This window comes from Lissotriton helveticus, chromosome 5_1 (genome assembly GCF_964261635.1).
Source record: "Lissotriton helveticus chromosome 5_1, aLisHel1.1, whole genome shotgun sequence".
NCBI classification, from domain to species: Eukaryota; Metazoa; Chordata; class Amphibia; order Caudata; family Salamandridae; genus Lissotriton; species Lissotriton helveticus.
The window spans coordinates 1,043,115,678-1,043,136,400 of record NC_136065.1 but is presented as its reverse complement, the minus strand read 5'-3'; the positions used below and the strand labels follow the sequence as shown (position 1 = coordinate 1,043,136,400).

General features: G+C 48.2%; 1 protein-coding gene across 2 annotated transcripts in view; it reads right to left on the bottom strand.

Moving 5' to 3' along the window:
- AVPI1 (arginine vasopressin induced 1) overlaps positions 1–13,288 on the bottom strand; it is a 52,213-nt gene extending 38,925 nt beyond the window's left edge. Inside the window, exons 1-2 of one of the 2 annotated variants that reach the window (XM_078643572.1) lie at positions 13,140–13,288; positions 3,108–3,470 (exon numbers count right to left, since the gene is read on the bottom strand). In XM_078643572.1, coding sequence (XP_078499698.1) covers positions 3,108–3,427 — 320 coding nt within the window. In that variant the 5' untranslated portion in view covers positions 3,428–3,470; positions 13,140–13,288. Of the gene's footprint in view, positions 1–3,107; positions 3,471–12,735; positions 12,850–13,139 lie in introns of those variants that run through there. The other variant, XM_078643571.1, reaches the window with a different exon arrangement.
- Positions 13,289–20,723: the final 7,435 nt, after the last annotated feature.

Genomic DNA, 20,723 nt, shown 5'->3' with positions numbered 1-20,723 from the left:
GACAATGTCATCCATGGTGGGCGTGATGTGGCGCTCCCTTTTCACGGCAGTGTTTGGCAGCCTCATGTCGACACACAGCCTGATGGCCCCAGGCTGTTTGGGCTTCGGGGCGACCACCAGTGGAGACACCCACGGAGTTGGTCCCGACACCTTCTCAATGACATCGAGGTCTTCGAGCTTCTTCAGCTCCTCTTCGACCTGAGCACGGAGGTTGAAAGGCACTCTTCTGTGACGCAAGGCGACGGGACGGATGGAAGTGTCTATGTGTAGTTTGATCTTCTTGTCTTTGAGCTTTCCGAGGCCACTGAAAAGCGCAGGAAAATCTCCCAGTATGGTGTCAGCGTGTGATTGGTGGACTTGGTTAGCGAAGAAGACCAACCCGAGGTCTTCCGCCGTGTTGCAACTGAGTAGTGTTCCTTTCTTCCCCTCGGTTACGTGGAACCGGGCTTCCGTCGTGTACTCTCCATTGCGAATGGTGGCGTTGATGACGCCGCGTAGCGGCATGGGCTCGGTGCCTCCATATGTATATATCCGAGCGTTCGTCGGAGCCAGCGCAGGTTTTGGCGACATCTGATCATACTGGGCAGAGTCCATGACATTCACAGAAGCTCCGGTGTCAATCAGCGCTCTAATTTCCGATCCTTCCACCGAGATTGTGCACATGGGTGGTGGTCTCTTCCGGGTGGATATCCTGCTGACGTAAGATACTACATACACTTCGTCGTCTTCCTCGTCCTCGTAGTATGGCTTCCGTTCTTGGGCTTTCGTGTCAGGCGGCGGGTGTTCTGTTTCCAGCGACAGTTGTCTCACCCTGGAGGTCACCGACCGAGATCCATGTCCGCCTCGCGCCCTTCGAGCATTGGGCCTGTATCGTCCTCCTTGGCACACCGCGGCAAAGTGATTGAGTCTGCCGCACTTCGAGCACGTCTTTCCCTTCGCGTTGCACACAGCGGACGCTGCATGGTCTCCCCCACAGTAGGCCCACTGCGTGTCCCGTGTCTGCCACTGTCGAGCTCTACCTCCCGTCGGCCTCCTCTGTATCACGTCGACGGTTTCCTCCTTGATGGGCGCCATCTTGGGCGCGGCTTGCGGGGCTATGGGGGATCGGAGCGCCAGCTCCATTTCGTCTGCTCTGGAATCCGACAGTTCATGGGAGCGGGCAAGGACGAGAATGGCATCTAACGTGATGCCCGGCTGTCTAAGGATGAGCTTCCGTAGCAGTTTTGATTTGCAACCTACGATGATCTGGTCCCTGATTTCCTCACGTGCGTCTGTAAATGGGCAGCTGCTGGCCAGCCGGCGCAGCCTCGCATAATACATGTCCACTGATTCGGCCTCAGTTTGCCACGCCCGCTTAAACTTGAATTTTTCATAGTCTGTGTTGACCTGGGGGTCAAAGTGGGTGTTCAGCGCGGCCACCGCCGCGTCATAGTCATCGTCCTCGCCGGTGTTCGGGAGAGACTCGAATAGGTCATAGATTTCTGGGCCCCCATACAGGATCAGAAGTGATCTTTTCACTGTGTTATCCGTCTCTCTGGTGCCTCTAAAGTAGAGGTTCAGACGCCCCAGCCACGCTTTCCATCTCGGCGCCGCAGTTGCTGGGTCCGCGGTCTCGCTGAACGGCGGAAGCGGGGCCACTCCAGTGTGGGCATGGCTGACTATGCGAGTGTCTACTCCGCGCCGTGGAGGTGGGCGTGGCGTGGCGGTATGTGCGGCCGTCCACGTGGGCGCACCCCCTGTGGCGGCGTCGTTCATGATGTCGACCCTTCCCTCGGGTCACACCCCACCTGCGCGGGCCACGTGGCGTGGGACGGAGTTAGGGTGGTGAGCAACGATGGCACAGTTGCACTTGCCAATGCTTGATGGCACAGTTGACCACTGGGCGGAAACGTGCTAAATGATGGAGCAGTTGCACTTGCCAATGCTTGATGGCACTGTTGATAACTGTGTTAAAACGTGCAAAATGATGGAACAGTTGCATTTGCCAATGCTTTATGGCACTGCTGACTCCTGTGTAGTGACGTGCACTGGTCCACCGTGGAGGTATTATATTTGCCTCACACCCTTATGGCTCCTGAACTCTTTTCCTTCCTTTGCGTGGCAGTAGACAGGAATATCCCCCATCAGCTCTTCGTGAGAGCCCAGGCGCGCAGGACACGGCAGCAAGCAGCAGAGGGCCAGACACGCGTTGGAGGCACCACGTGTTCCTGCCTCGGGGCTGACGTGCAGCGTCTCCCCTGTTCACCCCTCCCCCTCCGGGGCAGCACGCTAATGAAGCGCACTCGCGCTGGATGCGGAGCGGGACAAACCCGCCGACGGCAGCATGGGCAGCGCGGGGGCCGGGCAGAGGCACTCACCGGGCGGCTCCCGCCAGCTGAACGCACTCCGAGCAGGGAGGCGCGTGGGCGGGGAGCCGACTTCAAGCAGGCACAGCAGGCCGGCGGACGAGCTCCGCGGCCCTGGAGAACAGCAGCAGAGACAGGTGAGGAGCGGACAGCTCCGGCAGGGCGGCCAGGCACACGTAGGCGTAGAACCGGCCTCGTCGCCAGTGTAGTGGGGCGAGGTCAGGGCCTCGCGCACAGCGCTAGCTAAGGGAAGGACACACACACAGCACTAGTATGGTATGCCGGAAAGACCCCGAGCGGTCTTCCGCCTCTTTAATATATACCTCGGGCGTGCCCGTCCCGAGGGTGAATGCGTGCGTGTATGTGTGTTGTAACATTGTAGGTGAGAGGCCGGGTGGCTCTCTACAAGAAGGACGGCAATTAAGATGGAAGGGCGCAAACCTTTCAGTGCTACCTGAAAGCTCAAATGGGTATGGTGGAAATCAAGAGGCTTGAAAACTGGGAGAGAGAACGAGGAGCAGACCGCAAGAAAGGACAGGTATCTTCGGGGTCAACAGATTAATCAGCAGCTGAGTCAGGGCAGAGGTGGAAAGAAGTAGAGATTTTAGGGTACAAGGAAGAGAATAACATAAATTGATAATTAATTAATGAAAAAATACTTTCATAGGACAGGCAACAAAAGTATACGGCAATTCTTCAAAAGTCTTGCGTGAATCCATGAAACAATGTCTATGTCAAGAAAAGATTAAACACAAGCCTTACCAGAGCTGGCTAAAATGTTGAACAGAAAGAACCCCTACATTGTCACTATTGACTACTGGAGTCTCTCGATTTAACACACGACGATTTTTCTTCCTTCTCAAGTGTTTCAACGCTTCTGCAATCCTTCTGTCCCCTGCATATTCCCAGATAATCCGTGCACGATCTTCTGCACTCTCGTCCCCATTGTTTTTGAAGAGGCTCTGTATCTGAAGCAGCTCCACCCCTTTGAAAATGTTGGCTATGCCCTTTTTCCTTGTTCTGGGTTCAGGCACTTGCAATGTAGGAGAAGGCTCACACACCACAGACGCTGGTGTGCCCATGAGATCGGAAGAAAACAAAACTGCTGGAGAGCAGAATGGAATCCTGTAAAAATTAAAAGAACAGAAAAGTGTCAAGAGGTTATGTAGATCAATAAGACCCCACATGAAAAGTATGGGCATTTTTAATGAGATGACCAAAATTCTGTATTAAACCTATATGCATACTTATTTTTTACTCTACTACCAAACTTGAGGAACGTGATTGGCTAGACGGTCGAGAGCCAAAATCTTTTGTTGGAAAGATACATTTCTTTTGTGACCAATTCTCAGTTTCACAAAACCTCTATACCGTACCTAACTACAACAGGTAGGTGGAAGTATATTTATCAGCACTGCAACTGGAAAATAAAACATATTAACAAATATGTTCTGACAGCCAAATTAGAAAAGTGTATTCGTTGTGGGGCTCTGCTATCAGCAAAGAGTATGCTGCAAATGCTCACATCATTACTACATGCATGTATCAGCTTTTAAAGTAGATTTGCATATCCCAACATTCTGGACTTCAAGTAAATGGACACCTTGTGCGACATCACTATAAACACAATCCGGGTTGAAGAGACCACTCCATAAAAAGGAAACGGATTTAAAAAACAAAAACAAAGCATTGCCAAACCAAAAGGTCTGGGTTTAATGTGCTAATGCATAAGGAATTAACACAACAGAGGGAGAAGTGGGATGAAACCAAAGGATTAGACAAAGGTGACTATAGTTGTAAAGTGGTCCCTAGTGCAGTCCATTGACAACACTTGAGCTTAGCCAGGCGAATGCACCCAAATACCCAACAGTATTAGCTGACATATGAATATTCCAATAAGCTGAGCAAAGATGTGACTGACAAAGCCTCAAGCCGATGGCTGAAAGAGGGTGGTTGACGAACGTTAACTGTTGAAAGAGTCAGATCCAATGTCCACTCTATATACAGTGTTAGCAGTAGGTGTGATGACAGTTGTAATGTCAAAACCCAGACCATTCACTTTTCACGGAGTAGAATGTGGAATATTAGTCAATGATTTGGTGATGACTTTGTAAGCAGAAGCCTGTAATAATTCATTGCACTCCCACAATGCTCAAAATTAGCACTCTGGAAACCCTTATAAGGTAGCCCAAACAGAGGCAAAAGAGCCAGGTCTGAGCAACTAAGGTTGGCAAGGCCAGATGAGCTGTGTGGGGAAGTTGTATGGGTTCCCTAACAAGGAGAAAGTGACTTGGGCACAACGACTGCAAAAGGTTTCTATCTTTTTTTAAAAGGTGAAATATGGTGGAATGGGAGGGAAAGTGACAGTTGACAGCAACACTTCTCATCTTGACAGATGAGAACTGAGCCGTAAACTTTGCTCTGCTAGCATCTTCTGGTAGTGCATCAAATATGAAGTTTAAAATGCATAGTACTCTTTCTAAAAACATTGGGCTTTAGGAAACAATGCATCGAAGGAGTAAAGGTTGGGAATGGGCTTTTGGCCTACTTTTTAGTCTCTGTGATAGAAGATTCAAAAGAGGCTCAGGAGAGTGGTTGAATTTACCTACGAGTAATGGCTAGTGGGATAAAGTTATATAGCTCGTTTGGTTTACCTCTTCTTGAAACATTACAGACCAGCACAACAGAATAAAGAGTGTTCTGCCCTACTAGAGTTTTATGAAGTGTCTTATGATTAAAACCAAATACCATCTTTCTCCAGGCGATCAAATTACTTAGGGAACCTTTTCGAATGTGTGCGTTGCAAGCATGAGACAGAGTGAATGTCCAAAAGAAGCAAATAACACTCACTGAGGATTGGTCTCTGATGACTAAAGTCATTGCACATAATTTGCTACACTTACAGTCAAGGTGTGGTACATATCTATGTAAAAAGATGAGGAACGCTTCTAATAGTGTCAAGTTATGTTGATCCACCACATTATGTTAGAGAACATCAGCTCGTCAATAGCCATATATAGTAATTACTCACTTACGTGCGCCCATGCAGTATTCCAGTGTAAACTGAAAAAAGATACATTAGGAAACATTTACCCAGATGGGTCCAAAATTTTTGACCACATCAATGTTCTGTAATGTGAGAAACTAGATCTTTGATCTGCCAAGCAATGTCACAAATCTAATAATACAGTATGGATGTATGCAAAAAGATACAAAATGTGCTAGAATATTTCCCTTGCTGCATGCCTTGCAAAATCCACCTTTAGAAAGATAGTGCTGCTTTGCAAGCTCTTCGACTGCAACCCCATTTACCGAGCACTGATCTCACCCCACCCTTCCCCCCAAAAAAGGTTGGGCGTGTGTCAGGGGATCGGTGACACTGACGGACGGGGTGTGGACTTTAACACCTGTTCATTTCCACCCCGTCCGCAGGACTCAGACGGCCCCTTTAATGCCTCTTGGGTTTCCTCTGTAAACATGCCCTCAACCCCGACGTCATCACTCAGGAGCCAATCAGCAGAGGAGGGGGCGGATAAGGAAGCTCAGCACCGAGACGAGACCGCGAAAGCCGGAGGAGGACGCGAACCAGAGGAGAGGAAGACGAACGGCATTGCTGCGGTGAAGAATCAGAAGACGAAGCCGGACCCGGATTCGGAAGAGGACCCGACCAGAGAGATCGACACGCCAGGAGGCCACCGTTACCACAAGCCGCCCCGCCGCACTTCTGGAGAAGTGTGGCTGGACAAGGTATGGGGCCGTTTAAGGGGACTTCTCTTCACAAGGGGTGGGACGGGGTAGGGGTGGTTGAGGGTGGTCACAGGACTGTTCGTGTGCTCCGTTTTGTTTATCCCCGGGCACTCTCTGTGTGGTGACTTTTTGACGATTGTCTAGGACGGGTGATGGTCCCCGGTGATCCCCTCACGCCCCCTGCCCTTCTCATCCTAATGTATGACCCAGAACATAGCCAGTAATTCAGGGTATTTCTTTTCTTTCTTCTTTGAGCCCTACGCCTTCGGAGAATTATCCGGAACCCCCGGGGAAGCTGCTGAGTGCCAGAAGACTTCAGTGAGGACTAGAAGTGGATTACAGAAAACCCTCTCCCCATTTGATTTTGATTTGGAACTCGGATGACCCTTTCTGTTGACCGTGCCTTGAATAAAAAAGCACCTAAGACAATCCATAGTGTTGTAACCTCCTTATTTGGATCATTCCTCTTAGTGAAACGGTTACAGCGTGTTACATTCCACAGAGTGCAGAATCAATGCCACACTGGCATTATTCCAGTGATATCTTTGCATTGATTAGCCATCACGTAAAAGGTCAGAAGTCTTGACACAAAACATACCGAGATCGACCTCTCAGAACAGATGTGCCTTTTCTTCAACAAGAAATAAATATGAGAGCACGTTCACTACAAATCATGCCTCAATAGTGTGGAACGCCCTTCCTGCTGATCTCAGAGAGGAAGAATACTTCGTAAGGTGTTACATGTACCTATCTCGTGAGATTAATATTCGCTCTGGAGGCACTCTCCACTCTGAGCTCTCCACTTTCCTCCGGCACAATTGGGTTCCCTGTTCCCCTTTTACCCCTTTGCTTAGCAGGCTGGTCAGAGCCATAAACCGGTCATCCATCTCCTGTCAACCAGTTGGCTGGAACATAACACTAAGATCACCACAACTTTACGTCTTATCTCAACTATGCAAGCCATGTTTTCTCAAAAGATGCCTTCTGACTCTGCAGGGACCCAATCTTCCACCTGTTCAACCTATTTACTTAGTATACACAATGCTGACATTACTATGTTACGTTTCCAGATCATTACCCTACAAAAGTACCTGAGGCAACTACCTCTACAAATCCTCAACATATGATAAAATAAACATCAAGAAAGAGCTGGCTGTCTGTGTCAGTAAAGAAATATAAGACCTTGTTGTCAAATTAAGAGAAAGCCAAAGAGCACAGAATAAAAAAAATATGTATTACTTTATTTAATTTTTTTACTTGAATTGGAAAATTTCGTGGAGGAAATATTTATGCCAAAATAATATAATATGGCCCTTGCGGACGAAAAAAGCAAAAGGCACAGGCACATTTGACCCTAGAGAATAGTAAGGATCGCAATGTTTGGCGATCATATAGGTACTCTTTTTTTTTTTTTATTATTTGTATGAATACAACAGGGCTCGAGTCCCGGTACCACGCGGGTGGACGGCGTCCCCCCACTTATTTTACCGGGGGGGGGGACGCCGTCCCACCCGCTAAACAGCTGGACTTCACTCTTTGGCCTCTCTGGGACGAGGAGCTCGGCACCTTTTGTGACGTCACTTCCTGTTGTGACGTCACTTCCGGTGACAGCGTCCCCCCACTTCTTTTTTTACGACTTGTGCCCTGGAATACAACAACATATAACATTTTCGACACAAAAGCTCATCATCACCTATACATTAAAGAGTACACCGGGCCCAGGGCCAATTCATCTTCCACTCCCTTCGTCCCACCCCTGTGACTACTATCTCTCTAGATTCTTTCTCTTCTTCTTCCTCTAGCCTGTCTACGTTCTCCCTTTCTCCCCCTTGACCCCCACACATTCTTTCAGACCGCTCTCCCGGGAGACACAGGTCGACCCCTTATCCCCTCCTTCTCTCAATCCCTCCCCTCCCTTTTTGCCACCTTCCCTACCGGACCTCCCCCTTACCTCATCTGCTTTACACCCCACTTCACCTCTACATCCCGCATCTCCTCATTATTCCACTACCTCCTACCGCTCCCTAACTCCCCTATTCCTACCCATTTCCCCCTATTTAATCTACCTTTCTTACATTCTGAACTACCCATCAACTCGCCTTACCCTCCCCCTCCCTTTTCTTCTCACCCCTTTCCGCTCTTGCCCTTTCCTCATACCCCCAATTCTGTTCTTACACCTTCCATCTCTCTACAACCTTCACTCCCCCTCCTATGCCCATCATCCCTGCCTCCCCTATTTGTAATTCCATCATCTTCCCTCCCACTGATCATACTCCTCCCATCTCTCCACAACTCTCATTCCCCCCTATGCTTCTCAACCCTGTTTCCCCTCTTGGTAATTCCTCCCTCTTCCCTCCCTTTGACAGCACAGTCCTCTACTCCTCCCACAACCTTCTTTTTACTCAACCCCCCCCCCGTTCTGCCTGGTGCCCTTACCCGTGCATTCACCTTTCATTACCCATGGTACCTGGCCTACACCCTCTCTCTCCTCCCCACTTCTGTGGCCCCCCTTTGACCTCCCTCCCTCCCCTACCTGTTCAGCCCCTTCTCCTCTCTTCTCACCGTATCCATGGCCTTCCCATAACCCCACTCCTCCCCCCCTCCTCCTCCAGCCATTCATTTCTCCTTCTCAACTTTCTCCTCCTATGTATGATCTCTATTCTTCATCTTTGCTCAACTCCAGTAAGAAATCACAGTAACTCCATCTACTCCTGTCTAGCACCTTCTTTCCCACCTCAAACTCCTGCATCACATCTCTCTCCCCAGTACCCCACAGCCCTCCTTTGCCTACTTCACTTCCTCCCCCACCTTCGACCCTCGCATCCCAACACTTCCCCCAGGCTCCCACTTCTTCCTGTCCTCCTCTGCCCAAGCCATTGTGCCACCCTTCACTCCGTGCTCAGCACACCTCTCTTTGGAAACTAAACTGGATTCTCTCATCTCTTCCATCTCCCAGCTTGAAGCGTCCATTTCACTCTTATGTGCTAAGATATCACCCTCCCAGGAGAACATCCCGAGGAGATCCTTGCTCCCGCGCCCGAATAAAGCCAACCACAATCTGTCCTCCACAGACATCACCAACTTACTGTCTTTCTACAAGACTATCACTGTCAATTCCCCTCCACTCACCTCTCCTAACAACTCTACTTATTTTGCCATTCAGACCATCTCTTCCATCAGAACTTACCAGCCTCCCCCTCAAGGGGCTCCCTCATTCAAGAATTTAATCCCTATCCCCCTCATCAGTCCAGACACGCACATCACCAAAATAGTTGCGTCAGAGCTTCACTGTATGCTCCAAAACTGCAGATCCGCAACGAAACACAAATTGGAAATCTCTGACACTATCACTCACCACCATCTTGACATGCTCTTTCTCACTGAGACCTGGTTTAATGACTCCTCTCACACTTCATTTGATTTTTTGATTCCTACTGACTACTCTATCCTCAGAAACGACAGAACAGACAAGATCGGGGGAGGTGTTGCGATTATCTTCAGAAACACCCTCCAAATCAAAGCCTTTCCCACCATCCTCTTTCACACCTTTGAATGCCTTTCCCTAGAACTCCAAGTTCAACATGGCTCACCCTTCAGGTTCCATATCATCTACCACCCGCCTGGTAATTGCTCTTCATTCATGGAGGAATTCATCGACTTCTTTAGTGACCAATATTCACAAAGCGACAAGCAGATCTTCCTAGGCGATTTCAATCTCCACTGGGGCTCCGTGGAAGACTCGGCTGCCAACAAGCTTGCAACATTTCTCTCAGCTAACGATCTTGCCCAACACTGCTCGGAAACTACACACGCCAAGGGCTCAATTCTGGACCTTGTTATATCCAAATCAGGCCTAATTACCACTGCTACACCCATCCGTGTTGACTGGTCTGACCATTTCCTCATTCCCTTTTGTTTTCACCTCTCACACATTTTAACTCTCGGCCAACCTAAAAGAGCCTCAACGTGGTTCCGCAACACAAAAAAAACATTGCTCTTGGGTCTCTTTGTGATTCTGCTATGCGTTCACTTCCTAGTCTTGACCCCAATACGGATGTCAACGATCTCACTCCCCATTGCCTCTCAATCCTTGCAGTCGAAATCGACAAGGTTGCTCCACTCCAAAGCAAAAGGATAAGACCCACCCCATCAGATCCTTGGTTCAATAAAGCTCTCGATGATGAAAGGAAAAATCTTAGAATCTTGGAGAAGCACTGGAGACAATCTCCTTCCACCTTCAACCTCTCCCTTTTACGTTCAGCAAGAACCAAATACCATAAGAACATCTTCCAGGAAAAAACACCACATTTCAGATCCCTCCTCGATTCAGCTAAAAACAGACCCAAAAAACTTTTCGACCTCATCAAAAACCCAAATTGTTCTCCCCAAACCATCAAGCCTGAGGATGCTTCAAAGAAAGCAACTGAGTTAGCTTTATTCTTCGATCAAAAGGTAAAATCTCTGGTGGAACAGGTCTCCCACGCCACTCCCACTAAGGAGAGAAAATCCTTAGTCACTTGGCAGAACTTTGCTGCCATCTCGGAGGATGATGATCTCAAATGCATCCGCGAAACCAAACCCTCCAACCACTCTTCTGACCCCATACCCAGTGGCATCGCCATTTATTTATATACTAACACTCTCTCCTACTGGACGAGGCTAGTCAATCTCTTCCTCAGTCAAGGATCCCTCCCAGTTGTCCTCAAAACAGGACAGGTCACCCCCTTCTAAAAAAAACCTCTGCAGATGCAAATGATCTCAATAACTTCCGCCCCATCACCAATCTCCCCTTTCTTTCAAAGATCACAGAAAAATGCATTGCAAAACAACTTTCCCAACACATTATGGACAATAATCTCCTCGACATGTTCCACTCGGGTTTTATTCAAAACTGTAGCACTGAAACAGCCCTGCTGCGAGTGATCGATGATGCGCTGCATATTCTCGACTCAGGGGAATCGTGCCTTCTGATTCTTCTCGACCTCTCTGCAGCTTTTTACACTGTCAATCACAACACCCTCCTAAACATTCTTCAACAGAGAATGGGCGTGAAAGGCACAGTGCTCAAAAGGTTTGCCTCTTTCCTCTCGGACAGATCCCAAATCTTCAAGATTGCGAACAGTCTCTCAGCTCCACTGGTGGTTGGTCAAGGCGTCCCTCAAGGTTCTATCCTTGCTCCCACTCTGTTTAATCTCTATCTTGAACCTTTAGGGAACCTCCTAAGCAAATCTGGAATCCTCTACCATCTCTATGCGGATGACACCCAAATCTACCTCAAGGTGTCTTCCCCTCATGATCTCTCACTACTCAACTCTACTCTCAACTCTATTCACAACTGGATGTTAGTTCACCAACTCATTCTCAATCCCTCCAAAACGGAATTCCTCCTCTTATCTAGCGCTCTCTCCCCCGCCTCCTGTTCAATCCTGAATGGATCAGTTGAACATACTCAATGGTAAACCCATCATTGTGGACTGCGCTAAATCCTTAAGTGTCATACTTGACATAAGACTCAACCTAATCCCACACATCAATTTCATTGTCAAGTCTGCACGTTTTCAGCTGCGCCTCCTATGGGGGATTCGTCGGTTCTTTACGGAGAATGACCTAAAAACCTTGGTCCAATCGCTAGTTCTCTCTAGACTGGACTATTGTAACTCTCTTCTAACTGGCCTTCCCAAACCTCACCTCTCCCCCCTCAAATCTGTCCTCCACTCAGCAGCTCGCGTCATTTCAGGGTCCAAACAAAGTGACCACATCACTCCCATTCGGTCCTCACTCCGATGGCTTCCCATCGAGGCTAGAGCTATCTACAAAACGGCGTGCATCACCCACAAAGCGTTGCACTCTTCCTCCCCTCGATATCTGGCGAATAAACTGAAATTGTCTGGAGGCTCAACACCTTCTCAGAATGCAGAAAAGTTCCTTCTTGAGCCCCCTTCCTTCAAAAGGGAAAAACTGATGGCACAATCTTTCTCAGGCAATGCGGCGAGAATCTGGAACTCGCTTCCTCCTACGCTCCATGCCATCACCTCCATCCAGATCTTCAAAGCGGACCTCAAATCTCTTCTTTTCCAAAGACATTTTCAGATCTAATTTCCTCCTTCTCAGACTCCATCAGAAAGTTCTTTATTCATTGTAAATTTGTCATTTATATTTTTATTTTGTTTGTACATTCTGTGCTTGCTGAGTTTGATATTGTTTTTCTTTTACCTGCATTATTCTGTTTTTATGGCCTGCTATTTTTCGCCAGAAAGCTCTTTAGTCATTGTAAATTTGCCATATATATTCTTATTTTTGCCCGTACATTCTGTGCTTGCTGTGTTTGAGACTGTGTTCCGTTTGCCTGCGTCATTTTATGGCCTGCTACTTTTGTTTTGTTCTATTCCTGTAACAGCTCTCTCATGTAACGTAACTGGTTCTATTGTACAGTGCTCTGACACCTTCGGGTAAAGCCCGCGCTTTATAAAAATGCATTAAATAAATAAAAAATAAATAAATCCTTCCAACACAAACCACTCAGCTGCATACAGTGTTCGTGCATTATTTAACATAGATACAATCAATCCACGGTAAACTTGCCATGCCCCCCGAATTTTGGACCATTTCTTGGGGCACACGCTACCTTCATAAATGTGCCTACCTGCTAGCATGCATGATGCACCAACCCATTTCCCCTTTCCAGTTTTGAAAGGCTGGCCACTCCCCACAGTGATGCAATATTTCGTTTTGCTATTACTTATCCTAAATTTACGCCAGTAGAGTGTACTCTGGTATTCCATGGTCTCCCCACATTGACGGTATTCATCGTTTTGTGGTGATCTCAATCAGATTGCCCAGTATCTGACCCGCACAGTCTCGTATCTCCTCCCAGTAGCCTGTATCTTCGGGTATACCCATACTGTGTGAAAGAACAATCCCAGCTGAGCGCAACCACTAAGATAAATCGTATTACACTACAGTACATCTACCTGGAGCTCCGATTACACCCACAGAAATACTCTCTGCTGCTGTTACCCGTAAGATAACCACTTCCCCGTTACTTACTTAGATCGTCCGTAAATTCAGCCAAACGTCCAGCATGTAAATATTAATTTTCGTATAAGTGCCATTTATCGTAATTGTAGCACTTCCGGGTCGACTAGTCCTGTACCAGTCAATGCTACGGCTGAACACATTCTGGGAGTCGCCTGGGACTGACAGGACCAGCGATGTGTAAGGTGGCCTAGGATTGGAGTATTCTTGGCACCTCAGCCAATCCTAGTGCTAGGCACATTATTTGAAATGCTGATTGGCTGCTGAGTCTACACGTACTCTGTCTGAGGCGTTCTCCGGGGTTATTCGGCTATCGGCTAGTTAGAGCATGCTGGGCTTCCTTGTGGTTTGTCTGACACTGAGTGGAGTCATCCAGGCAGTTCTGGATAGGTGGGAGGAAAACAAGGGATAGAAGAAGTGCAAAAACCCGTGCTTTAAAAAAAGTCTGAACGTGTGTAATGTAACCTGGGACTCCTGCTTTGGGCCAAATTCGTGCTGTATCAAAACTGAAAAAAATAGATAGACTTGACGGTGTAGTGACAAAGTTCACAATAAATACGAACTAATCACTGAAATTGGAAGTAATAGTATTTATTGTAAATAAGGAACTTGCGGGGAGGGACAGGTGACCGACATGGGAGGAAGCGTAGCTGTCAGTGCCGCGCTATGGTGCTGACGTCACGTTTATACAGAGTGTGACTAGTCAGCTGCGCGAGCTTCACAGCCAATGACCAACAAGGGAGCTAATAACAACTAGACCTACAACATCTCCCTTTTTTTCAAAAGAAGAACTAACTCACATCATAGTCTTTGTACATACTAGGCAATTTTGCAATCCTGCCCGACTTGGTACATGTTCCTTGCCACCCTCCATGTATACACTCTTCATTGAAAGATCTTGCAATCTCTGAACATTGAACATCACTGCTCACAGTGTCAAACGTATTACTTTGGTCAATGTTTTCTGTGTCATATACTGGCATTTCAAGAACATCACTATCATCACAATAACTGTGTTCCTTTCTACTTTCACCATCAAAATGACTTTCATTTACATCTCTAAATCTGACTGCATTGGTAATGGGTACGTGCTCTTCATTGCCCTTTAATGTGTTTAACCATGAGTACCCCTCATCAGAGCCTCCTCCACCCGCTTGATTACTTAACCAAACGTCTGCCTGCTGTTTGCTAACTCTGATGACATCACTTTTATTTCGCCATCCTGCATGTTTAAGCCGCACAGCACTTTCTGAAACCTCCACTACTTCTTCGGGAGCAAAATACTTGGATTCTCCTTTGACCTGATGACCAGGCTTGGTGGCCAACGCCCAATCTCCTTTGAAGAACTCTTTGCAAATGGCCCTATGCACTTGGTCATGGTATAATTTACTTTTCAATTGACAATCTGTTATTTTTTTTTTAACATGCAGTATATCATCGTCAATAACAATGGATGGGGGCAAAACCATATCTGATGACAGAAACTTAGGAGTAATGTCCTGATCACATTTCCTTCCCCTCAACAGAAAAAACGGAGAGAAACCTGTGACTGAGTTTTGAGTTGTGTTGTACGAAAACACCCTCTCGCTTATAAACTCTTTCACAGGTAACTTAGATGACAGGGCAAGTTGGATACCTTCCTTGAGGAACCTGTTGACGCGTTCAATTTGCCCATTAGATTTGGGAGAATACAAAGGCGTTTTCTCCTGTGTGATTCCATGAGTTTTGAAGAATTCAGTTATTTTGGTCGACGTAAGTTGTTTACCATTGTCCGAAACAATAATACGTGGACTGCCTTCAATGTCAAAACACGTAAGAAGGAATTCAATGACAGTGTCAGAGTCAATGGTGTTTACAAATTTGTGGTATATCCACTTTGAGTAGTAATCACTGACTGCGATTATGAATCTCTCATTCTGTCCCAACAGATGGAATGGTCCTGCCATGTCGATGGCAATCTTGCACCACGCAGAACTAGGGATGGACACAAGCTGCATCTCATGAGATCTCAATTTCCAACGCTTATCAGATCTAGTGCAGGCCTCACATCTCTCTACGAATAAGTTCACATCCATGTCCATGCCTGGCCACCAGTAATGTTCTTTGATGCGCCTTTTGGTCATGGTGGCTCCCAAATGAGACTTATGAGCAATGTCTATAATTCTGTTTCTGACACTGGTGGGAGGAATAAGTAAATCTCCTCTTCTAAGACATCCCTTTGCTATGCTCAACTCATTTGCTACTTGTACAAATGTTCTAAGATCTGAAGACAAATTACATATGGGGGGCCATGAAGTAGACATATAATTCTTAACCTTAGACAAAGTTACATCCTTACCCATAGCCTCTACCCATTCTTCATTAGAAATGGTCATATTGCTCTGTTGAATTACATCTACAGAAGACACTACACATTCTGTTTCTTCAACTACTTGTTTATCGTGACGTTCTGTAGGTAACCTGGAAAGACAATCAGCTCTAATGTTACATCTGCCTGAAATATGTTTTATATTGAAATTATACTCTTGGAGCCTTGCTAATAATCTTACCAATCTGGAAGAAGCTCTCCCGTTGCCCCTACCATATCCGTCGAACAAAAATTACCCTCCGTACAATTACACAGCCACACAAAACATCCGAACTTGCCTGAAAAATTTCTCCAGTCAGCTGCTTAGAAGTCGCTCCGCTTCAATCGCTCCGCTTCAGTCAAATACCTTCAACTCGGAAGACAGAATCTTCACCGGACTCGTTTCATCCCGTGTCTTCAATCAGCTGCTCAGAATCTTCAAGGAATTCTTGAACACAACCCGCAGAAATAAACTTGAGTTAGAACGATGAAAACTCTTGGGAAATAAAGAGTATCAACGACTTGCCTTAAGTGAAGAAACTTCCTCGTAACTTCTCCTCCACAAGTTCCAATATTACTCGCATCCCATCCTCGTCGCCATATTGTAGTGACAAAGTTCACAATAAATACGAACTAATCACTGAAATTGGAAGTAATAGTATTTATTGTAAATAAGGAACTTGCGGGGAGGGACAGGTGACCGACATGGGAGGAAGCGTAGCTGTCAGTGCCGCGCTATGGTGCTGACGTCACGTTTATACAGAGTGTGACTAGTCAGCTGCGCGAGCTTCACAGCCAATGACCAACAGGGGAGCTAATAACAACTAGACCTACAACACTCGGGCTGTTGACCATTTCCCGGCGACTACAGAACGACGCGCGTGTGGGGAGGTGTTGGCTAGGGCTCGTGTGATAACTCAATCATTTAATGACACTGGATTTCTCGACTTGTGGCCCTGGTTACTGTGTCTGGTACTCTTTTGTAACATACATACGTCACTTTGTCTGGTACTCTTTTGTAACATGCACACGTCACTTTTCTCTTGTAACACACTGTTTGCTACCTCCTTCATTTTGTTTGCTTTAGATACTTGCACAAGTGCCACCATTGCCTACGTAACGTTTGTTCCTGTATTTGAGTGTCTGCCATTTATTAAAGTATTATCCTTCTACCTGTGTTTGGTACTCTTTTGTAACATGCACACGTCACTTTTCTCTTGTAACACACTGTTTGCTACCTCCTACATTTTGTTAGCTTTAGATACTTGCACAAGTGCCACCATTGCCTACGTAATGTTTGTTCTTGTGCTTGAGTGTCTGCCATTTATTGCAGTACTATACCTCTACTTATACTTTGTACACCTTTGTAACTTGCACACGTCACTTTTTTTCCACCTGTAATGTACCGTTTGCTACCTCTTGTATTTTGCTTGCTCACAATTGTCACTTTTACCTCATGTAACTTAACGTTTGCTTTTGTAATGTGTTCACTTGTAATTTTCTCCTCATGTACGTTCCTATTGTGAAGCGCTCTGACACCTTCGGGTAAAGTCCGCGCTATATAAAAACGCACAAATAAATAAATAAATGATACAGCATGTTAAATGGTAGTGGTGTGGGGGTTCATGGCGTAGGGGAGCTGGGTTGATCGTAGGGTCCTTTGGAGTGCGTGGAATTTGAGTCGGCTGTTCAGGTATGCTGGTCCGGTGTCATGGAGGGTCTTGTGTGTGTGGGTAAGCATCTTGAACATATTGCATCAAACCCATACAGAGGTTGGCAAGAAAGATAGTTCAAGAGCTGAGCGAGGGGTCTGGTGCTAATGAGTTCTAACACGAAATTAACCCGCAAAGAATTGCAATTTGGATCCTGAATTGCAAATTACAGAAATAACATTTAATCAATCAATCAATCATAGCATTTGTATAGCGCATTACTCATCCGGGAGGGTCTCAAGGCGCTTGGGGGGAGGGGGCATCTACTGCTCGAACAGCCAGGTCTTGAGTTGTCTCCTGAAGGCGAGATGGTCTTGGGTCAGCCGAAGGTGGATGGGGAGGGAGTTCCATGGCTTGGCCGCCAGGTAGGAGAAGGATCTTCCTCCGGCGGTGGCTCTTCGGATGCGTGGTACGGTGGCGAGGGCGAGGCTAGTGGATCGTAGCTGGCGGGTGGGCGTGTAGAAGGTCAGGCGGTCATTGAGGTACTTGGGGCCCAGGTCGTGGAGAGACTTGTGTGCGTGGGTGAGGAGCCTGAACGTGATCCTCTTGTTGACGGGGAGCCAGTGCAGGTCCCTCAGGTGGCCGGAGATGTGGCTGCGTCGGGGGATGTCCCGGATGAGTCGGGCGGAGGCGTTCTGGATGCGCTGGAGTCTTTTCTGTAGCTTGGCTGTGGTGCCGGCGTAGAGGGTGTTTCCGTAGTCCAGTCGGCTGGTGACGAGTGCCTGGGTGACCGTCTTCCTGGTTTCGGTCGGGATCCATCGGAAGATCTTGCGGAGCATGCGTAGGGTGTGAAAGCATGATGAGGAGACGGCGTTGACTTGTCTGGTCATCGAGAGGGAGGAGTCCAGGATGAAGCCCAGGTTGCGTGCGTGGTCTGTCGGCTTGGGAGTGGTGCCCAGGGCGGGGGGCCACCAGGAGTCGTCCCAGGCGGAGGGTGATGATCCCAGGATGAGGACTTCCGTCTTGTCTGAGTTCAGTTTCAGGCGGCTGTTCTTCATCCACTCGCCGACGTCTTTCATCCCTTCGTGTAGGCTGGTTCTGGCGGTGTCGGGGTCTCTGGTGAGGGAGAGGATCAGCTGGGTGTCGTCGGCGTAGGAGATGATGTTGAGGTTGTGTTGGCGTGCGATGGCTGCAAGAGGTCTCATGTAGACGTTGAAGAGGGTGGGGCTGAGTGATGATCCTTGCGGTTTGCCGCAGATGACTTCGGTGGCCTCGGATCGAAACGGGGGGAGGCGGACTCTCTGTGTTCTTCCGGTGAGGAACGAGATGATCCACTCCAGTGCCTTCTCTTGGATGCCGGAGTTGCTGAGGCGCTGGACTAGGGTGCGGTGGCAGACAGTGTCGAACGCTGCAGAGAGGTCCAGGAGGATGAGTGCCGCTGTTTCTCCGTTGTCGAGCAGGGCTCGGATGTCGTCGGTGGCTGCGATGAGGGCGGTCTCGGTGCTGTGGTTGCCTCTGAAACCGGACTGCGAGGGGTCGAGGGATCCGTTCGTCTCGAGGAAGGTGGCAAGCTGTCTGTTGACGATCTTCTCGATGACTTTAGCAGGAAAAGGGAGGAGCGAGATGGGGCGGAAGTTCTTGAGGTCGGTGGGGTCCGCTGTTGGTTTCTTCAGTAGGGCGCTGAGCTCGGCGTGCTTCCAGCTCTCCGGGAAGGTGGCGGTGTTGAAGGAGGTGTTGATGATGTTCCGGAGTTGGGGTGCGATGGTGGAGTCGGCCTTGTTGAAGACGTGGTGGGGGCAGGGGTCGGTTGGTGATCCGGAGTGGATGGTGTTCATCGTGCGGGCTGTGTCTTCGGTGGTCACCGTGGTCCAGGTGCGGAGGGTGGCGGTGGGGGGCGTTGGTTCGACGGTTGGGTGAGTGGATGGCGCGCCGAAGCTGTTGTGGATGTCTGCGATCTTGCGGTGGAAGATTTATGTTACACAGATGTACAAAAGCCACATTTGCAGTATCTTAATATAACAGCGGCAACATCATGGACAGCAGCAATGTAACATACACAGGAACTACATGTTACTTAACATAACATTAACTACATATCGGCTACAGGATGGAGTTCCCCTGCTATTTTTAGGTAAGGGTCGCTTAAGGAGACTAAGAGATGTTGTCTTGTGCCCTTATGCTGCAGCTTGCATGTTAGAAATACTGGGTGTAAACTGTCCCAGAGAGTTTTCAATCCCTCCTTCCCAATAGTAACATCCCCTTTATGCATGAAAGATGCCCGGTCAAGGGAGCGGTGTATACAGGGCTCGAGTCTGGGTACCACGCGGGTGGACGGCATTCCCCCACTTATTTTACCGGGTGGACGCCGTCCCCCTGCCAAACAGCTGGACTTCACTCCCATGGCCCTGAACCCACCCAGACTCCCTGTTCTTCTCTTCAGTCACACCACACGCTACCTGGGCCTCGTTCCTTGAACCCAAAGGAAAAGCAGGCAGTAGTGGATAAAGTGGCGCAGATCTTTTGACTGACGCCACCTGGTCAATCCCCTTCTCCTCCCCAGCCTCGAGTTACCAAACCGGTCCAGCGTCTCCTGGATGGGAGCCATTAGTGCAAGGTTAACAGCCAGTTTATCGTCGGCATAACAACCTCTGGTTCCGCTGCCGGCAATTAGGTGAAGCCAAGGGCTGCGCAGCCCTGCGAGGCCGGCTTCTAGGGGCAGATGACTTTTTTATGAGAGGGATTAAAACTTTGCCACTGTGGCACACGGGCTCTGCAGCGACAGAACACGGCATTCCCGGGGCAGGGTTGCGCAAGAAATGGCGTTCGAGGCACCTGTACATAAATGTAAAAAGATGTTTTTTAATGGTGCCTTCTGCCAGAGTCTTGCACGTTTGCATTTCTGTGAAGAGTATGTGTTACTCATACTCTTTTCATAGGTATTGCAGTCTTGTGGGTCTCGTTTTATTGCCCTCACGCGTTGGCTTCTCAGATGCAATCGCATCTAAGGGGTGAGCGAGGGGAGGCAATGAGCCCGATGGTGCAAGCCACCTTTTGTGACGTCACTTCCTGTTGTGACGTCACTTCTGGTGACAGCGTCCCCCCCACTTCTTTTTTCGGACTTGTGCCCTGGGTGTATATTTGAATCTTTTATCTGCGGGCTGCCATAAGCATAGGTAGTGTGAGCAGCTGACCAGATCCTCGCACTCAGCACACCAGAATTTGGCCCCCGCACAAGTGCAACAGACTTGGGGAGAGGATGTGGTCCGTCGGCTAGACTGCCAACTTTGGTGCTGGAAACCAGGGTTCGAACCTCGGGGTCACGTCCACATCCTGTGATTCTGGGAAAATCACTCAATCTCCCCGTGCCTGAATGTGTAATGTGAATACGGTGCTCATGTAAAGCGCTCCAATACCTTTGGGTTGAGTTTGCGCTATATAAATATGCAACAACAAAACAACTCCACTGGTCCTCTTGTACCCCTGCTGTTCCACCAAAGAGGAAGGTATCTCCTTGCAATTTGGCCTATGGGAGAGGACCCCCCTCCCAGGGCCTCCCAGGGATGGTATGGGGAGGCCTAGGGGAGGGAGCCACTTCCT